At 41.0% G+C, this 23,746-nt stretch overlaps 1 protein-coding gene across 2 annotated transcripts in view; it reads right to left on the bottom strand.

The window, feature by feature from the left end:
• Positions 1–463: 463 nt before the first annotated feature.
• Positions 464–23,746, bottom strand: part of Spata16 (spermatogenesis associated 16) — a 286,709-nt gene continuing 263,426 nt past the window's right edge. For both annotated transcript variants that reach the window (XM_016000865.3, XM_006971179.4), the window contains exon 11: positions 464–740. In XM_016000865.3, coding sequence (XP_015856351.1) covers positions 618–740 — 123 coding nt within the window. In that variant the 3' untranslated portion in view covers positions 464–617. The remainder of the gene's footprint in view (positions 741–23,746) is intronic.

A 23,746-nucleotide genomic window follows, 5' to 3' on the forward strand; every position in this document is an offset into this window, starting at 1 on the left:
TTTATAACTTGTACTTATCTGTTTATGTTACTTATGTTATGTTCTGTCCAGGTCCCTCCTATTATCCCCATTTCTAAATCCTCTTATGGGCTTTAGTTGGAGTCTCTCATGTTGGCTTCAGATTCACCATCAGGTCAAATATCAGAATCTATGTTTTGCCTAAAGAGCAGGTAAACCAAAATATAAAAGCTCCAGAGGAAGGAATGGAGATTTCAGTGAGAGAACTGACAGTATCAGCCAAATGGCATATGGCCATATCCTCAAGGACTGAGAACATATACCACCAGCTCGGTCATTGTAAATAGGCATTTATCTGCACGTGGAATGTGGCTATTTCCCAAGAAGCATGCATGACTATCAGCATCCTTGGGTGGACCTTGCATACCTTAGTCAAGACTGGAAGAAAAAGGAGGCAGCAGCAGTTATTATTTGAGCTCTTCAAAAAGAAGAATTTGAGCATGAGTCAAGTCAAGCATGTTGACAACATTTATTGCTACCAGTTGAAATGAAAGAAGTATAGACTATCTTTGGCAAGGTTTTGCTGTGGTGACAGCCTTTGTTACCAGATGCTGTTCACCTCAGCTTCAGGACGCCTTGGTCAGCCTGCTCCCTAGTGTCTAGTTTTGCTGCACAGTTTGAAGCCTCTTCAGTTTCGTTTTCTGCCTCCGAGCAGTTCTCAGTTTCTTAGTTTTTAAGAAGTTGTCTTCTAGTTGGTACAGAAAGTCTTCAATTCGTCCGACCTAGAGGTAGTAAACAGAAAGAGGTCTTTGCTTGGGTTTTGGGCATTCTAGTTTGAATGTGAAAGGTCTCCAAAGGCTTATGCATTTGAACACTGGCTCCCCCGGCCCCTAGTGGCACTATTGTGCAAGGTTGTGGAACACTGAAGAGGCGGAGCCTCACTAAAGGAAGTGCATCACTGGGGGTGAGCTCTGAGGTTTGGCTGCCCGCTGCTCTCTGCTTCCTGACTTAGACACAGTGTGATCAGATGCTTCATGCTCCGGCAGCCATGCCTTCCCTGTCATGGCAGACTCCATGGCAGAAACCATGTGCCAAACTAGAACCCCCCTTCCTTAAACTACTTCTTTTGAGGTATTTGGCTACAATAATGGTAAAAGTAACCAACATAAAGCCTTGGAAACCTATGAAAATGAAGAATTTAAAATTCGTCACAACCACAGGCCTCGTTCAAGCACAATGAGTGGAGACAGCGTTGGTAGACAGAAGGGAAACAAGTTTCTATTTCCGGTTCCCTTGCTTTACTCTGCAGGCATGCAGAGGCTGGCTTTTCTCCTCAACCCATACAGTGGGGATGGAGAGGCATATCACTTCCATGTTCTTTCTGGCAGCCGATGAATAAAGGGATTTCAAAAGACTGCATGGTGAAAATGTAACCATAGCAGTTTTCTCCAGCGCTTTATAAAACCAAGAGAAAAAGTGAATCTGCTCTCTCAAAGTTGGTAAGCCTAGCATTTCTATGAAAGGACCCTGGCCAACACTGGAGAAAACTGGATATTCCACATAGTCTTGGCAGGAGCCATTGCTTCCTGAAATTAAAGGAGAAATTTGAAAGTACATTTTATTTAAAAAAAAAAAAGCCACATTCTAGGACTAAGATGAAACAATGACCCATTGATACACAGAATAATAATTCTCGAGAAAAGAAAAACTGTTAGCCTTTTTCAAAGAAAATCTGCAATTATCCAGTGGTGGCTGGCTAGATATATTTTATAATGTTTGTCTGAAAAACTAGAGGATAAAATTTTCCATATATGCTGAATTGGGCTCTCACGAAAGTCAGTAGATACAATTCATACTTAGCCTTGCCTCACAAGATCTGCACATTGTCTTAGTCTAACATCACTCACTACAGAGCCCATGGTCATTAACTTAGCTCAGCGGGGCACTTACTATTCAAGGTACCATCTACTTAAGATAAAAGCACTTAGAACTTCAATTTTCCAATTTTGAGTCCTGCTCTGAAACCATCTGATTTATCATTCAGGGCTATATCCAAAAGATAATTCGGATTGTCAAAGTGAGAGTAATAAATGGCTGCACTCATCTGCACGTTAGGCTAAGGACACATCACTCCAGGTGATATAAACTTCAGCTCGGTTCCTTAGGAAAACAGATAACTTATTTATGCAAAGCAACTCTTTCCGAGAACCTTTTTAAGTTACATCAGGTAAATGTCTCCAAAAGCACATTGTCATTTATGACGTCTTGTCCCTGCAGGAATCATCAAAATAGCCTGGAGTCAAGCCATTGTTTTATGTATTCCGTGTATTCTACACTATCCAATTTTCAGGCAACTAGTGAGTAAAAACAAAGAGAAAAACCACAGCAACAAACCAGGAAAGTCATTACATACAATCACACAAACACAATGGTGACACTGCATTTCTGTGGTAGCTGAGCTGGTGACTCCTCCCTGTCATTTGCGCTGACAATGTACCCTTGTCGACTCTTGACAATTACAGTGTTCCCAACTGGCTCAAATACAATTTGAAATGACAATTTCAACAAAAACCTCAACAAAAACAAGCCTTCTCCAACAAGAAAAAAAATCAATCATGCAAAAGTGAGCGCTGCTTTCATTTTTGTTTTTGGCAATAGTTTTAATAAGAGAAGTGTTGACCAAATGGATGCCCCTTCATTAAAAAAAAAAAAAAGACAAAGATGTCTGAGTGTGGTTGCACAAGCCAGTAATCCCAGCCTGTGGGAGTCTGAGCCAGGAGGATTTTAAGTTGAAAGCTAGCCTGGGCTACAAAGGAGATCCTGTCTTAGGGAGGAGGGGAAAAAAAAGGAAAACAAAAGAAAATAAAGAAAAATGCAAGCCAAGTCAGCGTGGTAGAGAACGGGAGACTGGAGCCAAGTGGTTTAGCTTGAGCACTGATGTGTTATGCTCCTGGCCCATCCAGCCTGTCACGTGTTGCTCTTTCTGTCAATCTCACATTGACATGCAATGATCCCTTTGAAAAAAGTCTGGCCATGTCTGTCTTGGTTAAAATACTTGAAATGGATTCCATGTGGCCCACACCCATCTCAGTGGACCTGCTCCATTGCTCTCTGCCAGTCCATCTGCTTCAGCCATGTGACACATTTTTCAGTCACCCTAGATACCAGGTGCCTCTGCACCCTTGACCCTCCTGGGGCTCTGCCTTCTGTGGGACCCCATTTCCTTTGTACTTCTGGGTAAACGCCAATTCCTCTGTAGAGTCCTCCTCTCCCAGTCAGCCCAAGTTGTGCCTTAGTAATGTATTCCTCCAGCCATTCATTCATCTCTGCATATTACATGTTGTTTTTAAAAAAGCTTTAGATTAATCTTACGTATATGAATGTTTTGCTTGCATGTAGGTATGTGCACCAGGTGTGTGCCTGGTGCTCTAAGAGTCCAGAGAGGGCACTGGATCCCTTGGAGTTGGCCTTACAGATGGCGGTGAGCCACCATGTGGGTAATGAGACTCAAACCCTGATTCTCTGCAAGAGCAGTAAGTGCTCTTAACTCTTAAGCTCTTAACTCATCTCTCTGGCCCCAGTGTTACAAGATTTTATTCAATAGCTTATGATAACTTACATAATATCCGTGTTGTAAAACTAAATCCCATATTGTCCTTGTTTTCAAAACCTAGGATATGACGGATCCCCAGTAATCCTTCACTTTCTAGTAAGTGAGTTGAGCAGAATCAGAAATCAGTGTTTTTTCCCACACTCCTACTGATACAGGGATTCGGCATTACTGCAGGACAAACAGACACCGTGTCCATCGCCCATCACTGTGTCACCATTGTCTAGTGTCCAGGCTGCCAAGGCAATGAACACACGGTGAATTGGCATGTTTGTGTCAGCCCCAGTGATGACTCAGCAGGCTCGGCTTGTCACATTCTTGCTCTGTGTGCTCTCTGGGCCTCAGGTCTTATGGATGTTTTGTATTATAAGAAGGGTATCCCAGATAATTCCAAGGCCACACCCAGTCATGAAATTCCCTGACTTGGACTCAGATGAGATCTGGGTAGTCTGGTCCTAAGGATGCGGGCACACACACACTTTCAGAGGTGGGGCTATTCTGTTAAATTACACTGTTATTCCAACGACACAGCAGTCAGTAAAGCAAATCAATTTGTGCTTCTGTACTTGCTGAAGGACAGGAGAGCTGCAGAGCATTTTAGTAAAGCTGGGTCTTTATTTTCCTTTTTTAAGTTAAAAAAAAAAAAGAAAAATGCTGGTTGAAGGGAAAATAGATTCCCATAACTAAGAACAGATTGCAAATGATAGAAATTTCTATAAAGCCCTTAGGGAAATGAAACACACAGAAATACACAAGGAAGTGACAAAGAGAGAAAATGCTTGTTTGGAGGCATGGGGTTTTTCAGTCTCTCTTTTTGGTACACCATCTATTTGCTTAGCCGTGTCAGGCTGCTTGGCCACTCTGAGTCCAATATTTCCATTTGCAAAATGGGCAGGTGACATTCCTTATGTGCATGGGTGTCAATGCTGACTTGGCACTGCAGTGCCATGGGTGAGGGACTGATGGTGACTGCAGAGAATTCTGGACATCTGATGACTGCGGGGACCTGAAGTTCTCAGGGGGAGGGCGTGCTCTATTCTTTTCTACGGATGTTGGTTATCAGAGTTGATAAATTGTCATTAGGTAGGGTTTTGTTTTGTTTTGATATAGGTTTTCTTATGGTCCAGAAAGACCTCAAACTTATCATGTAGCCATCACATCTGACATTTGGTTTACATGGTGCTGAGGATCTAACCTATGGCTTCCTGCATACTAAGCAAACACTCTACCAACTGATCTACATTCCTTGCCCTCTTAGGACCTTGTAATTCATATCTAAATACTATTGTTACAAGTTTCAACATAAATTAATATAGATTGTGTTTCTCTTGAACTTTGTTAAAATCTTAACTTCTAGTATTTCAAATACTTAGTCTTAATTTTTATTTATTCACTAACAATTTAATAGATGTGTATAATCGATCTTGATCTTATGCCCCCTAAACTGTCTCCTCTTCCTCTTTCAGATGCTCCCTCTGACACTTATCCTCATCACCTTCATGTCTTCTCTCTCTTTTTGATAGTTTGAATAAGAATGGCCTCCATACAGCTCCAGGAAAGGCGCAAAGCTACGCAGAGAAACCCTGTCTCGAAAAAACCAAAAAAAAAAAAAAAAAAAAAAAGGCCTCCATAGGCGTAAATATTTGAATGCTTAGTCATCAGAGAGCAGCCCCATTTGAGAAGGATTAGGAGGTGTGGCCTTCTTGGAGTAGATGTAGTCTTGTTGGAGGAAGTGTGTTATTAGGGGTTGGCTTTGAGGTTTCAAATGCCCAAGGCAGTTCAGTGTTTCTCTCTCTTTCCACCTATGGATCAGGATGTACCTCCCAGCCACTGCTCCAGTGTCTGCCTGCATTCTGCCATTCTTCCTGTTATGGAGATAACAGACTAAACCTCTGAAACTATAAGCAAGCCCCAATTAAATGCTTTCTTTCATAAGAGTTGTCTTGGTCATGGTGTCTCTCCACAGCAAGAGAAGAGTGATTAAGACAGAAGTTGGTACCAGGGACTGGGGTTTTGCTGTGACAGACCTGACCATGCTGTGTTTTTGGAGGACTATAAAGACTTCGGGACCTTGGACCAGAAAAGCAGATGGGTACTTTAAGTGGGGAATAATGGACTATCTTAGTAGGAGTATGGAAGACAGTGCTGAGGACAGTTTGAACTGTGGCAGCCTAGATCAAGATGTTGCAGAGGGGAAGAATAATAGAGTGGCCTAGAGACCATTCTTGTGATATTTTAGCAAAGCATGTGGCTGAGTTTTGCCTTTTTCCTAAAAATCTGCCTGAACCTAAATTGAAGACTTTTGTATAAATGACATTGGCAGAGGAGAGTTCAAGACAGCCTAGTATTGACTGTGTCACATGGCTATTAGTGGCCACTCTTATGCAAATCTAATGAAAAAGAGCAAGATGAGGAATGAAAAATACAAAATGTACAGTTTGAGGGGGAAAGGAGCACCAGAAAAATGTAATATTGGAGTCAAGTTCCGTGCTCAAGGAGATGAAGAGTTTAAAGAAAAGCCTGATGCTAAATAGAATAAAGGGAGTGGTGACCTTAGGGCAAGACCTGTCCAGCTAAGCTTCCAACTGTGAAAAGGAATTAAAGGAAAGCTTAAGCAGTGAGGAAAACCATCAAATACAGAAAGCTGATGCAAATGTATTTGAAAGAGGGGCCAGGAACTTGGCAGCTTCAGCTTTGTGGAGAAGGGGTTGTAGAATCTCCCTCTGTGGCTAAGGGAAGCCACTGAAGCCAGACGTGTGTCAGAGGTGTCCCTGTAGGGAGGCGTAGAGAGGCCATTGTATGAAGCTGTGAAGGTGAAACCTGTATTTAATTGGAGACTCCAAGGTGCTGGAGATGCCAGAATTGGGGTTGCTTGCCAAGGAAGGCTGCAGACAGGGTCTGGAAACAGAGAGGAGGTGTATATCGCAGTCAGCAAAGCTGAAAAGAGTGGAGATCTAAAGGGTGCTTTGACATCAGACATGGAGATGCAGAGTTTAGAGTTTGCCCTGCTGGTTTTTGGTCTTTTTTTTGTCCAATACTTTCTCATTATGCTCCCGTTTCTCCCTTTTGGAATGGTAACATATGTTCTGGGACATTATATGTTGGAAGTATGTGATCTACTTTTTTATTTTGATTTTATAAAGGGTTACAGTTAAGAGATGGCTGTGAGTCTAGAGAGCCTTTGAACTTTAGTGTTGAGATTGTGATTTAGACCATGGAGACTTTTGAAGTTGGACTAAGTGCATTTTGCATTATAATATGGCTATAAACCTGTAGGGGTCAGAAGTGGAATGTGGTGGCTTGAATAAGAATGGCTCACAAGGCTCATAGATTTAAATGCTTAGTCATCAGTGAGTGGCACCACTCAGGAAAGATTAGGAGGTGTGGCCTTGTTGGGGTAGATGTGGTCTTGTTGGAGGAAGTGTGTCACTGGGGGTGGGCTTTGGAGTTTCTAAAGCCTATGCCAGGCCCAGAGTCTCTCTATTCCTGTTGCCTGTGGATCCAGATGTAAAAATTTCAGCTACTTCTCCAGTACAAAGTCTCCCTGCATGCTGCCATGCTCCCCCGCCATGATGATAATGGATTAGACCTTTGAAACTGTAAGCAAGCCCAAGTTAAATGCTTTCTATTGTAAGAGTTGCCTTAGTCATGTTATCTCTTCACAGCAATAAAACCCAAACTAAGACACTCATCAAGTCAAAGTCGTGTAGCCTGCTGGAATGGTAACTGGTTTCGTTGGCTGGATCTTGTGCAGATCTTTTGCAGGTAACCATTGCTGCTGTTGAGTTCATGAGTACAGTAGTCATGTTGTGTCCAGAAGACAGAATTTCACAGCACTATTCCCATTCTCCTGCTCATCCATTCTTTCTGTCTCCTCTTCCGTGAAGCTCCCTGAAACTTGAGACAGTTGATATAGCTCTGTTCCATTTGTGGTTAAACACTCAACGGTGATTTATTCTTCTTTTTAAATCAGAGATACTCTTATACTGGTAATCAAATCAGACTGGGGTCATTCTAATTCAAAGTGACCAGTGTCCTTTTGAAAGGAAGAGCTTTGGAGATGGCACTCAGGGAGGAAGTCAAGTGACAAAGAGAGTACAGACTGGGTGTTGTTCCTGCAAGCCAAGACCCCATAATGGCAACTGGAAGTCCCACAAGCCAGGGGAGGAATGCACCAGAAGCAGACCCTCTTCACGGCACTCAGGAGGAACTGGCCTTGTGTGTGCTTTCATTTCAGACTCTTAGACTCCAGAACTGGGCATTGACTCCTTCCATCTAAGGCACTGAGTTTGTGGCATTAGGCCTCGCAAGTGAATTTAGCCAATTAACTAACCCACAAAGAGAAAGAGAGCTCAAATCAGTTACAGCTTTGTTCTCAAGCATGGCTTTGATCCTCTTAGTTCACTTTCCATAGTTTGAAGAGTCCTTATTTGGTTGGATCCCCCTGCACAGGTGCAGTCAACAGCTTGGGAACCAGGGTGGTCTGCAAATAGTGGCAGTGTGAACTCTATCTCAGGGTCTAGAGAGATGGCTCAGCAGTTACCGAGTGCTTGGTGTTTTTTCAGAGAACTGGAGTTCATTTGGCAGTACCAGATCAGGCATCTCACAAGGGCCTCTAACTCCAACTTCAGGGCATCTGATGTCCTCTTCTGGTCTCTGCTAGCACCTTGCACTTATGTGCACATAATCATATGTATACAGAACTACACAATTTATTGTATTCTTTTTGAAAAAAGAAGTCAAACACGAATGAGTGGTTACATTATCCAAATAAAGAAGATGCTGAGTTTGGGGCTTCCTGTTAGGTCTCAGGTCATCTGGGTCAAAGGACTAGATATGTCTAAATGGGTTTGCTTGTGGATGGTTATGACTCAGGAACTGGCAGGTGAAAGGAATCAAAAAAAAAAAAAAGGAAAGAAGGGAAAGGAAGGAAGGAAAGAAGACAGGAAGAAAAGAAGAAAGGACTATAAAAGATTTTGCCTTTAGAAGAAAAAGAATAAGTAACCAGAGTCAAACTCTCCAGGAATAAATATCAGAAGCACGCGACTGTAGCGTTGGTTACAGAATGCGAATGTGTTCTCAGTGATTAGCAGTTTGGGCCAAAAATCCTCTCAGCAAAACAGATATTTCACTCCACCACAGTGGATTTGATTACATGAGTTCCTTTGCTCTGTTCCAGCTTAATTTCCAGACTAAATGCTTTTAAATATTTATCACCCTTAATGGTTTGAATTTTAATTCTTATTAGAATTACAATTATTTTCAAACATGCTTGAAATGAATTTCTAAAATAAGCTCAGTTTCTGAAACACCGTTGTTCCTGCAGTTGCTCTACCTTTTGGCTAGTATTCAGTCAGACCCTCATGCTTCTCTTCTTACTTAGTGAATTTGTTGTATTATACAACATGTGAATCTCAGGTACCTAGTCCAGAAATGTTAGCAAACACACAAAAAACTCCATGCCAAAATACATACCAACCACTGATTGAAAATGCCCACTATGACAATATTTTTTTATCTAGTATAGAGTTAAAAAATCTTATTATTGAATGTTGCTATCACTTTGTCCAAAGATACATGCTGTGGCTTGAACATGGGCATCTCCTGAACATTCTCCACTGAAAACCTTGAGGTCATGGTAAGGAAGGTGGTGGCCGGAGGCTGGAGAGATGGCTTGGTGGTTAAGAGCACTTACTGCTCTTGCAGAAGACTGGAGTTTGGTTCCCAGGACTCACACCAGGTTGTCTCACAACCTTTTGTAACTCCAGCTCCAAAGGATCCGGCACTCTCTTTTGGCCTCTGTGAGTACCTGTGTGTACATGCACATACTTCCCCATGTACATAATTAAAAATAAAGCTTAAAAAAATAAAGAAGATGGGGCTTTGGAAAAATGATTGGATCATAGAAGCAGGGCCCTCATGAATCATGCTCTTAAAAACCAAGTCCAAAGGAGCTTGCTTGTCCCTTCTTTCAGATGAATCTCCCACCCCCCATAGTCACACATACGGACACACACAGACACACACACACAGTCACATACATAGACACACAGTCACACAGTCACGCACACAGAGACACACAGACACACACAGTCACACACATAGACATACACAGTCACACAGACACATACATAGACACACCCACACCCCCCCCCCCCACACACACACATACACACCACACAAACAAATTTCTGTCGTATGCTGTTCAGACTATGGTATTTTCTTATAATAACTAAACAGACTAAAAGTCCATCATGATTTTTTTAAATTAATTCATCTTTTAGAGTTTAAGTGCAAAATTTCTCTGAAGATTGAATATATTTTGTCATTACTGTTATTATTTTTTAACTTTGAACAGAGTCTTACCATGTAGCCCTGGCTGACTTCAAGCTTGCTATGTAAACTGAGTCACTCTTGACCTTGCAGCATCTTTGTGCCTCTGCCTTCTGAGTGCCGGGACTACAGGCATGCACCACAGAGCTGAACGGGTGCTATCAAACTTTTCATTTTAAGATAATGGAGATTTGCATTCACTGGTAAGAAGCAGCAGAGGAAGAAGCTGTGTTCTTTTGTTCCCAGGTCTCACAAGGGTAATTAACATCCTGAACTACAGAGGAACACAATAGTCAGTGTATTGACGTTGATACACACAAGCAAGACACAGATTTTGCATGTTTTTGAATAGCTGCCCATTTTTCTCTCTCTATTCCCTTCTTTAACCTGTCAACTGCTAATCAGTTCTGTCATTTAGAAGATTATCTAATGGACCCATTATCTCATTCTATTCTCTTTGGGAGGTTTGTTCTGACAAACACATCTGTTTGTTTCTTTTTACTGATGGGCATGATCAAATGGTCTAGATAAACAGTTGGGTGAGTCATTTACTCTATGAATGATGATTAGATCATTTAAATGTTGGGGCTACTATGAATTAAGTTGGCATGAATGTTTCACACCTGGTTTTGTGTAACTGTAAGTCTTCATTTCTCTGGGATAGATGCCCAGGAGAGTAATTAACAGGTCATGTGGTAGCTGCATATTTATTTTATCATATTAAAATATATTAATTATGCAAAATAATGGATTTATCACTATATTTTTATAGATGCATAAAATATATGTTGATTGTATTTATCCCCACTCTTCCCCTTCATCCCTTTTCCATTCAGCACATTATTTTTTTTTTAAATGAAATGGTCATATTCTATTCTAACTCACTACACCATTTTTTCTTCCCATTAGCAAAGCTCATCTGATCCAATTCCTTACATCTTCACCAGGATTAAATATTGTCAATATTTTTATTTAAGCCATTTTGACAAGTATATAGTGACTTCTTGAGGTTTTGTTTTTCAGACTATTACATGCTGTTGACCTTCATTTTCTTTACAGGTAAATTTTGAGAATTTTTATGTACTTAAAAATTAGGTAATTTATTTTTGAGTCAATGTCTCACTATAGCCCAAGCTGACCTTGAACTCACAATCCTCCTGCCTCAGCCTTCTCAGAGTTGTGATTACAGGCATGTGCCACCACTCCCAGTTTATATATGTACGTGTGTGCGTGTGATTACATGCAGATATGTTTAGATATGTGGTTTTAAAAACCACATTTTTCTCACTTTGAATTTGTCTTTTCATTTATTTAAGAAATCATTCATAGGGAAAATAAAAAGTTTTTAATTTTCATGAAGTCTAATTTGTTGATTAGATTGTAACTGTAGCTTGGTATCAAGTTAAGGAGATTTTTACACAGATCAAGATTCCGAAGATTTTCACTATTTGTTTCCCCTAAGAGTTGTATAGCTTCACATTTAAATTGAAGTATATTGCCCATTTTAAGTTAATGCTTGCAGTAGTGATGATGTTATGGTTCTCTCTCTCCCCATGGCTGTTTACATGCTCCCACTCCATTTGCTGAAAATACTATATTTTGTTCATTGAATTAACTTTGCACTTCTATAACAGAAGCTGAAATATTTTTTAAATTGCAAAGAATGATTTCTCTTTATTCCTTTAAAAAGACTTGCTTCATTGTTTATGAATTCATGTGTGTGTGTCTGTGTGACATGTGTACTTATGTGCAGGTGGCCCTATAGGCCAGAGGGTATCAGATCCCCTGGAACTGGAGTTATAGCTTGTGGTGGTGCTGGGGATGTCTTTCTGTATGCTGTGAATGTGTCCTGCTCTAATTTGGTTGATAAATAAAATGCTGATTGGCCAGGAGCCAGGTAGGAAGTATAGTATAGGCAGGATAAGCAGAGAGGAGAATGCTGGGAACAGGAAGGCTGAGAGAGGAGTTGCCAGCCAGACACAGAGGAAACAAGATATAAAAGTACCAGTAAGGCACAAGCCACATGGCAACTGATAGATTAATAGAAATAGGTTAATTTAAGATATAAGAAATAGATAGCAAAAAGCCTGCCATGGCCATACAGTTTAGAAGTAATATGAGTCTCTATGAGTTTACTTGGGTCTGAGTGGCTGCAGGAGCCGAGTGGACACAGGAAAACTTCAACTACATGGTGGTTTGAAAGAAAATGGCCTCCAAAGGAAGTGGCACTATTAGGAGGTATGGCCTTGTTGGAGGAAGTGTGTCACTGTGGGGGTAGACTTGGAGGTCTCTTTTGCTCAGGATACTGCCCAGTGAGCCAGTCAACTTCCTGTTGCCTGCAAGATGTAGCACCTTCAGCTCCAGCACCATGTCTGCCTGCACACTACCATGCCCCCATCATGATGATAATGGACTGAACCTCTGCAACTGTAAGCCAGCCACCCCAATTAAATGTTCTCTTTATAAGACTTGCCATAGTCATGGTGTCTCCTCACATCAATAAAAACCGTAACCCAGATACAGGTGGTCTTGAACCACCTGATGTGTATGTTGGGAACCAAACTTCCTCGAGTCCTCTTCAGGAGCAGCCAGTGCTCTTAACTGCAGAGCCATGTCTCCAACTTCTCCTCATTGATTCTCTAGCAAGATTTGTTTCTGCTATCTTTGTCTAGAAAATTCTTACACATGTCATTAAACGTTTTGCTGAAATTTTAACAGAAATTATATTACCATGTGTATCAGTGTCCAAAGGTCGATGGGAACACTACATTACTGCATCTCTCTCCACTCACTTAGATCTTTGGTTCCTTTCATTGTTATTTTGTAGTTTTTAAGGTATTATACTAACTCTACACAGTGATGGGTTTCATCATGAAATTTTCATACTGCTTTGTAGATTTTGGTGAATAAGTCCTGTACATATTTTGTTAGAGTCACTGAAAACATCTACTTTGAACAATTGTTAATGGTCCATCTTTACCTGATTACTGCTGGTGTAAATGCAGATGAGCTGTGTTTATGGATCTTCTCCTACAACATTGCTGAACTTACATTATTTTCAAAAGTGTATGTGTGTGACATGCTCTGGGATTGTCTATGCAGGCAGTCATGTCATTTATAAATAGGGACAGTTTTCTTTCTTTCTTTTTGCCTGCACACTCTCTGTTTCTCATCTTACTGCAATGACTAGCATTTTCAGTTCCATGTTGGGTAAGGGTGCTAAGTACTGACATCTTTACCTTGCTCCTGATCTAAGAGGAAAACATTAATTTTTTTGCTTTGAAGTGTACTGTTAGCTGTGAAATTTTTGCATGTTTTCTTTAACAATTCAATGAAACAACTTCTACTTCTAATTTTCTGAATATTATTTCGTGGATAGCATCTAATTTGACCTTTTTGCATTAGTTAATATGTTCATGTGATTTTCTTTTTTTTTTGTATGTGTGTGTGTGGCACACATGTGTAATGTGTAAGCATATGTGTACACATGTATGTGAAAGCCCAAGGTTTATGTAGGAAATGGTCTTCAGTTGACCTTCCACCTTATTGAAACTCAGAGCTCCAGGATATGGCTCCACCTTCCCAAGCTAGCCAGATTATGTCCACCCAGAATTTACATGGGTTCTGGGGATCCAAAGTCCAGTTCTCATGCTTGGAGGACTCATGGGTAACCAACAAGCCATCTCCCCCATAAAAAGTGTGATTTTTCTTTTTGTAGCCCGTTAATATGACAAATCACAGTAATTTTTCAAATATTCAGTGACCTTTGCCTCTGTGAAGTAAAATATCATTTGGTTAATATAGTATTTTTATATTTTTCCCAATTTTATTTGCTAATAACTGAAGTGCTCCTTCATCTGGATTCACAAGGGATACCAGTTTTCAGGTACGAAAAATACCTGAACAGCTTGTGTCTGCTTTGGTGTTAGAATAAGTCTAGGTTTGTAACAAAAATTGGCAAATGGCTACTTCTTTTGTCTCTGAAGAAAAAAAAATCACTATAGAATTGGTGTTAATTCTTTTAAATATAGCTATTACAGCTGTTCACTGAAACCAGATAAGCCTAATGGTTTTGTTTTAGGGAGTTTGTCCTTATAAGGTCATTTGGACTATATTAGGCAAGGTATGGTAAATTCTATGTTTTTTAGAATTGGTATATTTCATCTGCATATATATTCACTTGGAGTAATTCCCTATTATTTTTCTAATGTTTGCTATAGTTATAGCGATATCTCATTTTATTTATGTTGGTGACTTGTGTCTTGTTTTTCTTGGCTAGTTTTTCAAAATGATTAAAAATTTTTTATTAACAAAATGTACATGTATTAAGTGCAAATACCGTGTCCATTCAATTGCTACTCAATGGGAAAGGTATTGGAACCTCATGTCTTAGATGGCTGAATGACTTCTCCAAGGCTAGGCAGGGAGGACTCAAGCTTAGGCTTTATCCTTCCTTCCCAGATGCCACCAATCCCTCACTATGTGTCCTTCAAAAGGGACAGTTGGAGAGTAACTTCTTCAGCCCCTACTGCTTGCTCATGTGTCATCCCTCTCTCTCTCTTTCATTTTTTTGATCATGGAAGAGTTTTTGTTGCTTGACAGACATTAGCCATTTCCAGGGTGTGTACTTTCTTAGAACTAGGTGAAGTACATCAAACATGTAGAGATTTACAATGTGCTTCAAAGAAACAAGAGTCTGGGCTAGCAGCAGCTGCTCTCAGGGATGACCCACGTGCACTGCGACTTCCTTCTCCTCCACAGGGTTAATGAGGGCACTGGCCAGAATTCAGCTCAGGTGGCAAAGGCATTTGACAACCTATCAGAGGAAGTGATTTAAGCTTTATTGGTCTGTTCAAAGGCCAGCTCTTGGTTGCATTGATTTCCTAGTTTTCTGTTTTCAATTTCATTGATTTTTCATCTTATTTTTTATCATTTTCTTTGTTTTGCTTGCTTTGTGTTTATTTTGTCTTATTTTCTAGGGTTTTCAGATGGACCTTCAATTGATTTGCACATTTCCCTCTTCCGATGTATGCATTTGGCATTTCAAATTTTTCTCCTGGTGCTGTTTTTAGCTGTATCCCATGAATTTTGATCTCTTGTATTTTTATTCATATTCAGTCAAATGTACTATTTCTATCTATTTTCTTTAGGACTTAATTTTTCACACACAGACTGGAGCATTTGGGGATTTTCCCATTATTTCTCTGAGGTTGATCTCCAGCTTGAACCCAGCACAGAGAGAAAACACATTCATTATGATTTCAGTTATTTTGTGATTGTCTATTTTGGTGCATGCTTCATGGGCTGCTGAAAATGATGGGTACTCACTCTTGTGTTGGTGGGTGGATATGGCTACAAATACTAATGGTTAGATCCTCTTGTTTTATGGTGTTGTTGAATCATTCCATATCCTAGCTGGTTTTACATTTGTTTAGTTGAGAAAAGACGAATTTCCCAAGTGTGACTGTGGCCATGACTCTCTTCCTTGTCTTCCTATCAGCTTTGCTGCTTATATCTTTGTGGCCTGGTTATTAGCACGAGTGTGCTTATGACTTCTTTGTTGACGAAGCAAGCATTTTATCATTATAAGATGACCCTTTCTGTCTCTGGTAATTTTGTCTGATAATAGCAACCACTTACTTTTACATATTTTATATATTATTATTATAATATATTATTCTTATCTTGTGATGTTGTTTTGATATGGCTGGCCTCAGACTTGCTATACAGCCAGGCTGGCATCAAACTCATGTTTCTTCTGTTTCAGTCTCTAGAGCACTGGGATTACAGATATGTATCCTGTTCCCAGTCCCTCTTCACCTTCTTTCCTCTTCCCAATGTTTGTATGCTGTACCTGCCTCCATCTTCTGATTAATTGCCTGTCCTGTATATGACATGTGTTTGTAGACAGCAGTGTTAGTCGGTTTCTGTGAGAGCTGTTTGCTTGGGGCCTGTGGTGAGGCATTATTTCATTGCCAAGATTCAAAACCGGAGGAGGAAAGGGTAGGAGCCTGACATCTCACTCAAAGTTGTATTCTGAATGACCAGACCACCTAGTACTCTACGTTTCCTAAAGGTCCCACTCTAGGTAGGGTATGTGGGGGGTGGGGGTTGTGTGGGGGAAAAACACCTTTAACTCCAGCACAGGCAGGTAGATATCTATGAGTTCAAGCCAAGCCTGGACTATAAAGCAAGTTCCAGACTCTACATAGTGAGACCCTGACTCAAAAACAACCCCCCCTTCCCCCAAGAAAGATCCCATTATTTACCAAGAATAACCAGTCTAGGGATCATATGGACTGCTGGGAACTTTCAAGATCCAAACTAGTGCATCATATGTTTGGACCGTATTTTACTGTCAATCTCTGTTTTTTTATTGGTGTTTTAGGCCATTTAAATTCATATCTTTATTGATATGTTAGAGTTGAACATGCTCTATTAGCCAGGGTTCTATAGAGGAGTAGAATGGATAGCACTGATAGAATTAACGGATAGTAAAAGGGCATTTATTACACTGGCTTATACAGTATCATCTGAGCAGTCTAGCAGTAGTTGTTTCCCACTGGGGAGGTTGAGGACCCAGTAGCTCTTTAGTCCTGGAGGCAGTGAAGGCCTGAGGACTCCTGACGGCTCTGGTCTGTCTACATAGGCAACCAGAAGCTGGATTCTGATTTCTGATCTAGCAAAAAAAGGCAGCAGCAGCAGCAGGTGGTGGTAACTGTAGCTGTAGCAATGGAGCAGATTAACTCACCAACAGGGTAGATGAACTTGCCAGTGACACATGAAATCAGTGAGGCAAAAAGCCAAAGTTTTCCCCTTGTATATCCTTCAACATCATTGGAAGGTGTTGACCATATTCAAAATGGGTATTCCCACTCCAAATAATAACCCAGGCAAGCAAACCCCTCACAGGAGTGGAAGGGATGTGATGGAGTAAAGAGAATGGTGGGCCCTGACCTTCTGGAACACTGAGCCATGCACTGTCGGGTGCCCAGTGACTTGATGGCAGACCCACAATTAACTATCACACATGCCACCTTATCTTTTTCCCCTTGGTTTTATTTCTGTTTTCTTTCCTTGTAAGTGTTGGGGAATATTATTTTAAGGTGTGTTACTTTTGCTCATGTTGCATTTGTTTAACTCTGTGAAGCTGTCTTCAGCTGTCTGTCTAAACACTGGATGGTTTAATAAAAAATTGAACGGCCAATAGCAAGGCACGAGAAAGGGTAGGCAGGGCTGGCAGGAAGAAAGAATATATAGAAGGAGAAATCTGGGGTGGTGAAGAGAAAGAGGAGCAAGAGTCGGAGGAGGACTTCAGGGGCCAGCCACCCAGCTACACAACCAGCAATAGAGTAAGAAAGAAAGGTTTACAGACATAGAGAAAGGAAAAGCCCAGAGGCAAAAAAAGATAGGCAGGCCACTTTAAGTTAAGAAAAGCTGACAAGAAACAAGCCAAGCTAAGGCCAGGGATTTATGATTAAGAATAAGCTTCCATGTGTGATTTATTTGGGATCTGAGTGGTGGGCCAAAAGAGTAAAAAACAACCAACAACATGTAAGCATTTAAATTCCACTTGATAGAGTATCTGGAGCATTTTTGGATTTGTTTTTTCTTAGTTGCTTTGAGTATACACACACACAATTTATCATTTTAAATTTTGTATAAAATACATAACTATTTGCTTTAAAATCTTTGTCTCCCCAACTTACAATATACTCATCTTAAGTATTTGCTTCCATACAACCAGAACCATGTTACATAGTTATCATTTTTGCTTCCACCATTAAATACAAAAATGGAAAGAAAGTTTGTTTTTTAATCATAGTTTTTCTTGCTGTGTTTCTTTTCTTTTTTCTTCCTCTTTCAATTTATTACTTCTTTTCCATTTATAGAATTCTTTCAGCATTCTTTTAGGGTAGGTCTTTGGTTGACAAATTCTATGGGTTCTTTATCTGAATGTTTTTCTTCTCATTCCTAAGAGGTATTTCACTGGGTATTGCTCTGTGGCTAGAACATACTTTCCTTCCAACATCTGAGAAGTTGTGTGCCATTTACTTCTGGCATCTCAATTTTCTTTTAGAAAAGCTGCTGCCAGTTCAATTGTTTTCTTTTTTCTTATCTGTAATGCAACATCCCTCTAAATCAATGGTTCTCAACCTGTGAGTATGACCCCTTAGGATCACTTATCAGATATCCTGCATATCAGATACTTTATATTCACAACAGTAGCAAAATTACAGTTAGGAAGTACAATGAAATGATTTTATAGTTGGGGGTCACCACAGCATGAGGAACTGTATTAAAGGGTTGCAGTGTTAGGAAGGTTGAGAACCACTGCAGTAAATCTTGTCTTTAGTTTTCAGGAGTTTGACAATGACATATGGTGTAAATGTCTTTGGATTTATTTTTATTTTTAAAGTAAAATAGAACAACCAGATTGATATAGTTTCTCAGATTTTATGATGCAAAGAGAAATATTAAAAAGAAAATTTAAAACAAATATAAAAATCACCCATCCCACAAACTCAAGTAACCTAAAATAGGTCAACATTGTCTTAACCAGGAAAAGTATCCTCGCCTCAGGAAGATGCTTCCATCCCATACACCCCATCCTTTGTTCTTGTGCCTGCCCCTGGGCCTTTGGGGAGAAGCTTTCCCTAAACAGCCCCAGCCTTGGTTCTTCTTTGTCACGGGTGTACTTCTCAATATGTCAGGCGAAACCAGAAGCCAGATCTTGCCACCACGAATGTACATTTGCTCCAGCTGTGCTACTTGGCCAACTCGGTATTTGATTGTGATGTTACACACCAAGTTCATCTCATCCCTCACTGTGAGGCCCTCAGCCTCGATCTGGATTTTAATTGGCGCATCAATAGATATCTCGGTGGGAGAAGGTTCAGCTTCCATCTCTTCCTCTGCCACAAATGTGAAGGGAGTGGCAGACTGTTGGCTCCCAGAATTCCATGCTGCACTCTCCTGTTTCATGTTTATTCAAGTTCCTCCTCTCCCTCCTCCTCCACTTCCTTCTTCTCTTATTTCTCCTCCCCTTCTTTTCTTTCTCCTCCTATTTTATTTTTATTCCAATCTGGGGAATGAAGGGCTCTGTGCATGCTTGGCAAACACTCTATGATCAAACTCTATCTTCAGCCCTTAACTTCTTTAATTTACACCTTTATGGGTTTTTTTTTTTTTTTTTCAAATTTGGGGGAATTCTTTTCATCTGCATACAGTTTTGGGTTTTGCTCATTTCTATTTCCACCTGAAGCACTGTTGACAGAACATTAGACTCCCTCAGGTCCCAGAAGCTCTGCTCTCTTTTCTCCCGTTAATTCTTTCTTTATTGTTCAGGCCAGCTACTCTCTATTGTCAGATCTCCCTCTGTTCTGCTCTGCTCTTTGCTTTGGAGCCATTAGGGTATTTGGTTATGAGGCTCTAGTTCTTACAATTCCTGGGTCAGCTGTGTTTTTTATTTTTTATTTATTTTTATTTTTTGATCCTCTTAGGGCTGAGGAAGGAAAGGTTACTGGCTAGTTACTGCTAGGTGGGGCAGAAATACAAGTTTCCTACAGAGCATCTGTGAGGTCCAAGGATGGCAGTCCCTCCTGTCTCTTCACCAGGTTTCAACTGATGCTGTTACAGGTTGGAGTGAGGAGGCTTTCTAATCACAACTCCCCATGTGGCCTTCATTGATTCCATGTATGGAGTGCGTCATGGTTTGTATATCAAATGTCTTTTCCCCATTGCTCTTTGTGTTGAAGGCTTGGCTCTCAGCAGGTGGCCCTACTGAGAGGTGATAGGGTCGTGGGAATTCTTGGGTTAACCTACTGAATAATTCATTCGATATTAAAAGAGAAGGTTGTTGTAGTCACTTTGGGTGTGCCTTTGAAAAGTATATCTCGTGTCTGATCCCCAACCTTAGTGTTTCCTGGATGCAGTGAGGCAAAGAGGTTTCTTCCACCAAACCCTTCTGCTGTGAAGTTCCCCGTGCCATGGGCTGGAACGCAGTGGAGCTAGCTGACCATGGACTCAAATCTCGAAACTGAAATAAAAACTTTTCTCCTCTGAATTGCTTTTTTTTCAAGTATTTTACAACAAACAACCATAGTGCTGTAAAATTTGAACTCTCTACTAATCTTCCTCCAATACCACATAGGGTGGTGTCTTAGTTAGGGTTTCCATTGCTATGAAGAGACACCATGACCATGGCAACTCTTATAAAGGAAAACGTTTAAATGAGGTGGCTTACAGTTCAGCGATTTCATCTATTATCATCATGGTGGGATATGGTGGCATGCAGGCAGACATGGTCTTGGAGAAGGAGCTAAGAGTTCTACATCTTGATTGGCAGGTAGCAAAAGTGAAAGTGACCCTAGGTGTAGCTTAATCATCTGAGACCTCAAAGCTCACCCCCACGGTGACACTCTTCCTCCAACAAGGCCACACCTCCTAATAGTGCTATTCCCTATGGACCAAGCATTCCAACACGAGTCTACAGAGGCCATGCCTAGTCACACTATCGCAGGTGGGAACAGGAAGGACAAGGTGGGAAGGTGGTTGGGAGGGTGAAGTTGAATTCTCTCATTTGGCCCTTGTTGAAGTGATGGATTTGGACTAGCAGGATTTCTACGTGTTTGCCTGGGGTGGAGGCATTATTATTCAAGAGTTTTCTATTTCACTAGGCTACACCTTTCCTTGCCTGTTGTGGGATAAAGGGGGAGAAAGAGGGGCACACAGAGATGGATTGGGGCTTGTTTAGGTTTATGCTGGATATTACTGGGTTATTGATTTCTTTAGTTCTGAGGGTGGAATATAAGACACACACACAAACATACACACATACACACGTAGACACACACATACACACACACACTCACAGAGACACATGTACAGACACACACATACATACATAGACACACAGGTATACATACACACACAGACACACAGACACACACACACACACACACACACACACACACACACACACGACTGCATTACCATGTCAATCCTAGGACTCTAACATCTCGATTTTTCTTCTTTTTTATTCTACCATTTTGACATAAGTTCAATTTACATACAGTATACAGGGATTTTGGTTGTATTTATGGGGTGAATAGGGGAAAACATACTTATTCTATATTTTCAGAAGTAGAAATATGAAAATGAGTTTGTAAAACATGATTTTTGAGCCCACCGACCCCAACAAAGTGTAGTTTCCTTCTTCCATTGGTCTGCCCAGGTGCTTCTAAACATTTCCCTCAGTATAGTCAAGCAAACCTCCCATTATAGACCCAAGGGGTTTTCTAGTCATCAGGAGACCTGGACAGTTAAAAGCCTACTGAATTCCCTTCAACTTCAGAAGAGATGGGCCCCACTTTATCCTATCTCTAGGTTAAGATTTCTCCCACATATACCACAGCAAAATTTCTCATTAGCCGTTTCCTGAGCCTCGAGAGCCTGTCCCAGAAGAAAATCATTTTAAGAGTACAGGTGTTGTATACAGTTGTGATGATGTTGAGGAATACAGAGGTATTGTGCATACTGAGTTTGTATGTGCTTGTGTGTACATCTTTATCCCATTTCTACATGCACTGTGCTAAGAAAGTCATAGTCAGGATGAAAAATGATTCATATTTTCCCTCTAGAACCAGATGAAAAGCTACTTTGGTTTTTGCCTTTCTCTAAAAGATGATGAGTGTACTGCACACAAAAAATGGCCTGCAATTTACCAGCACTCAACTCTCTATTAAACCCAGCTTTTAAGCAGAATGGGTCATGCCCTATGGTTCATTAGTGACATGAGCTGTTGTCCTGTTATTGTCTTTTTTTAAAGATTTTTTATTATTTTTAATTATAAATAGGTGTCTGCATGTGGGTATGTACACATAAGTGCAGGTGCCTGTGAAGGCCAGAGGTGTCAGATCCCAAGGAGCTGGAGTTACAGATCATTGAGTCACCTGATTTTTGTGCCTAGAACCAAACTGAGGCCCTCTGGAGGAGCAGCAAGTTTTGTCCACAGTCCAGCCATCTTCCTAGCCCATCCTGCTATTTTCACAAATGGTAAAAAATGGCAAACCTTACTATATAAAATTCATGCAACAGCATACTGGACTAGCGCTCTTTAGTCAAAGTACAGTAGACACACCCTCTCCTCTACTCCCCCCCCCAATAGTACAATGCATTCTGAAGAGAGGCACTTTGAAAAACATTTGCAAAGATGAAAACACTAATAGGGTTAGAGTAAACTGAGTCCTTTCAACTTCTGTTCAGTTACTTCCGTTTATCAGCCTGTGAGGAGTCAGGCAGGGAGAGAGTTGAGAAAGTGAAGGAGGTAAATGTTGGTTCAGGGACAGACTCAAGGCCTTTTGTGTCAGGATAGGGAAGTTTAGAGAGGTCACAACATGTGCTTATGAAATTTTGTTGCCTTTGAAATCCTGAGGCATCTTAGGATGCTAATTCAGACGACTCACCGGAGAGCAGACCTCAGAACATCAGTCAGTAAGCACAAGAATGTGTAGACTTTCTAAGGTCTAGAAGTCCTGAAGTTGCAGGAGGAGGGAAAATGGGGGACTGTGAAAGCAACCTTAACTACGGTGTGTCCACAAAGGGCGGGTTCATGAAGAGAGACAGTAACAAGAGGCCAATCAGGGAAGACTTGCGGGTGTTGAGGTTTGGGATTGGCCAGGCAGCTGCCACAGAGCAGTGCGAGTAAACTTTCAGATGGACAACAAGCCGTGATCTAGGCACCGACGGAGGATGCCTACAACAGCCTTTCATCACAATAGCCCTACCATCTGCTCGGCCAAAAGGAAGAATCAACGCTGGTCTCACTGGCTGCTGCAGGATCTGAGCTTGGAGGGGGCAACATTCTTTGTGCTGCCCTTGGCACTCTGTCTTACATAAGTGTTTCAGCTGGACATCAGGACTTCAGCGACCTTTGACTAATCAAAGCATGCAGTACAGACTCGGGATTATTTCCTGGTTAACTTGAACAGTACTCTTTTCCCCATCCTTCAGAGAAACGCAATGGCAGCTGTGTCATAGGGTTGTTGCAAGCATTAGATGTTATAACACTATCAAGTGTATGGCCTGTCCTGAGATCGATAACATCCACTGATAATATTTACTATCATCAGTATTAGCTTTATTTTCTGCAATAAATTTTGCAAGCCTGTTCTAAATGATTATGATAGTTAACCCAAGATATACTTCAGTCAGTCTAAGATAGTTGGATAATGGTATTTTGCTAGGTCCACTGGAATGACCTAAAATCCTGGTTAGAAATGGCCAAGCTCCTGGGTATGTGCTCCTTAGGTGAGGGCCACACCATCATCAGACTTCTACTGCAAAAATGTCCTGTCAACTAATCAAAGTTTGAGAAGACACTGTCTTCAGTCAACCAGGGTATAAGAGAGGTTCACAGTCTTGGAGGCAAAGCCAAGCATTGGTAGGAAGTGAGGGACGAGAAGGAGCTGCCAGTGACAGTGTGAGAAAATGCTATAGTTTGAATCTTGACCACCTCTTGCAGGCTCAGGTACTGATGGCTTGGTCTCTGGTGATGTTACATAGAGGTGGTAAAGTCTTCAGTGGGTGGGGCATAGCGTGCAGGAGTTAGGTCACAGAGGTGTGCCCTTGAAAGGACATTGGAGCCCTAGCCCCTTCCTCTCTTTCTTGACTCTCTCTCCTTTTTCCAGCTATCACCAGGTGAACAGATATCCTCTGCTGTGTCTCTACCCTCATCAACTGCATTGCCCTATGGCCAAAGCAACAGAGCCAAAATCCATGGGCTAAGACCTCTGAGATCGTGAGCCTAAACAAAGCTCCTGTGTTTTGTCAGGGTCATGGAAA

This window comes from Peromyscus maniculatus, chromosome 6 (genome assembly GCF_049852395.1).
Source record: "Peromyscus maniculatus bairdii isolate BWxNUB_F1_BW_parent chromosome 6, HU_Pman_BW_mat_3.1, whole genome shotgun sequence".
In the NCBI taxonomy this organism is placed as follows: Eukaryota; Metazoa; Chordata; class Mammalia; order Rodentia; family Cricetidae; genus Peromyscus; species Peromyscus maniculatus.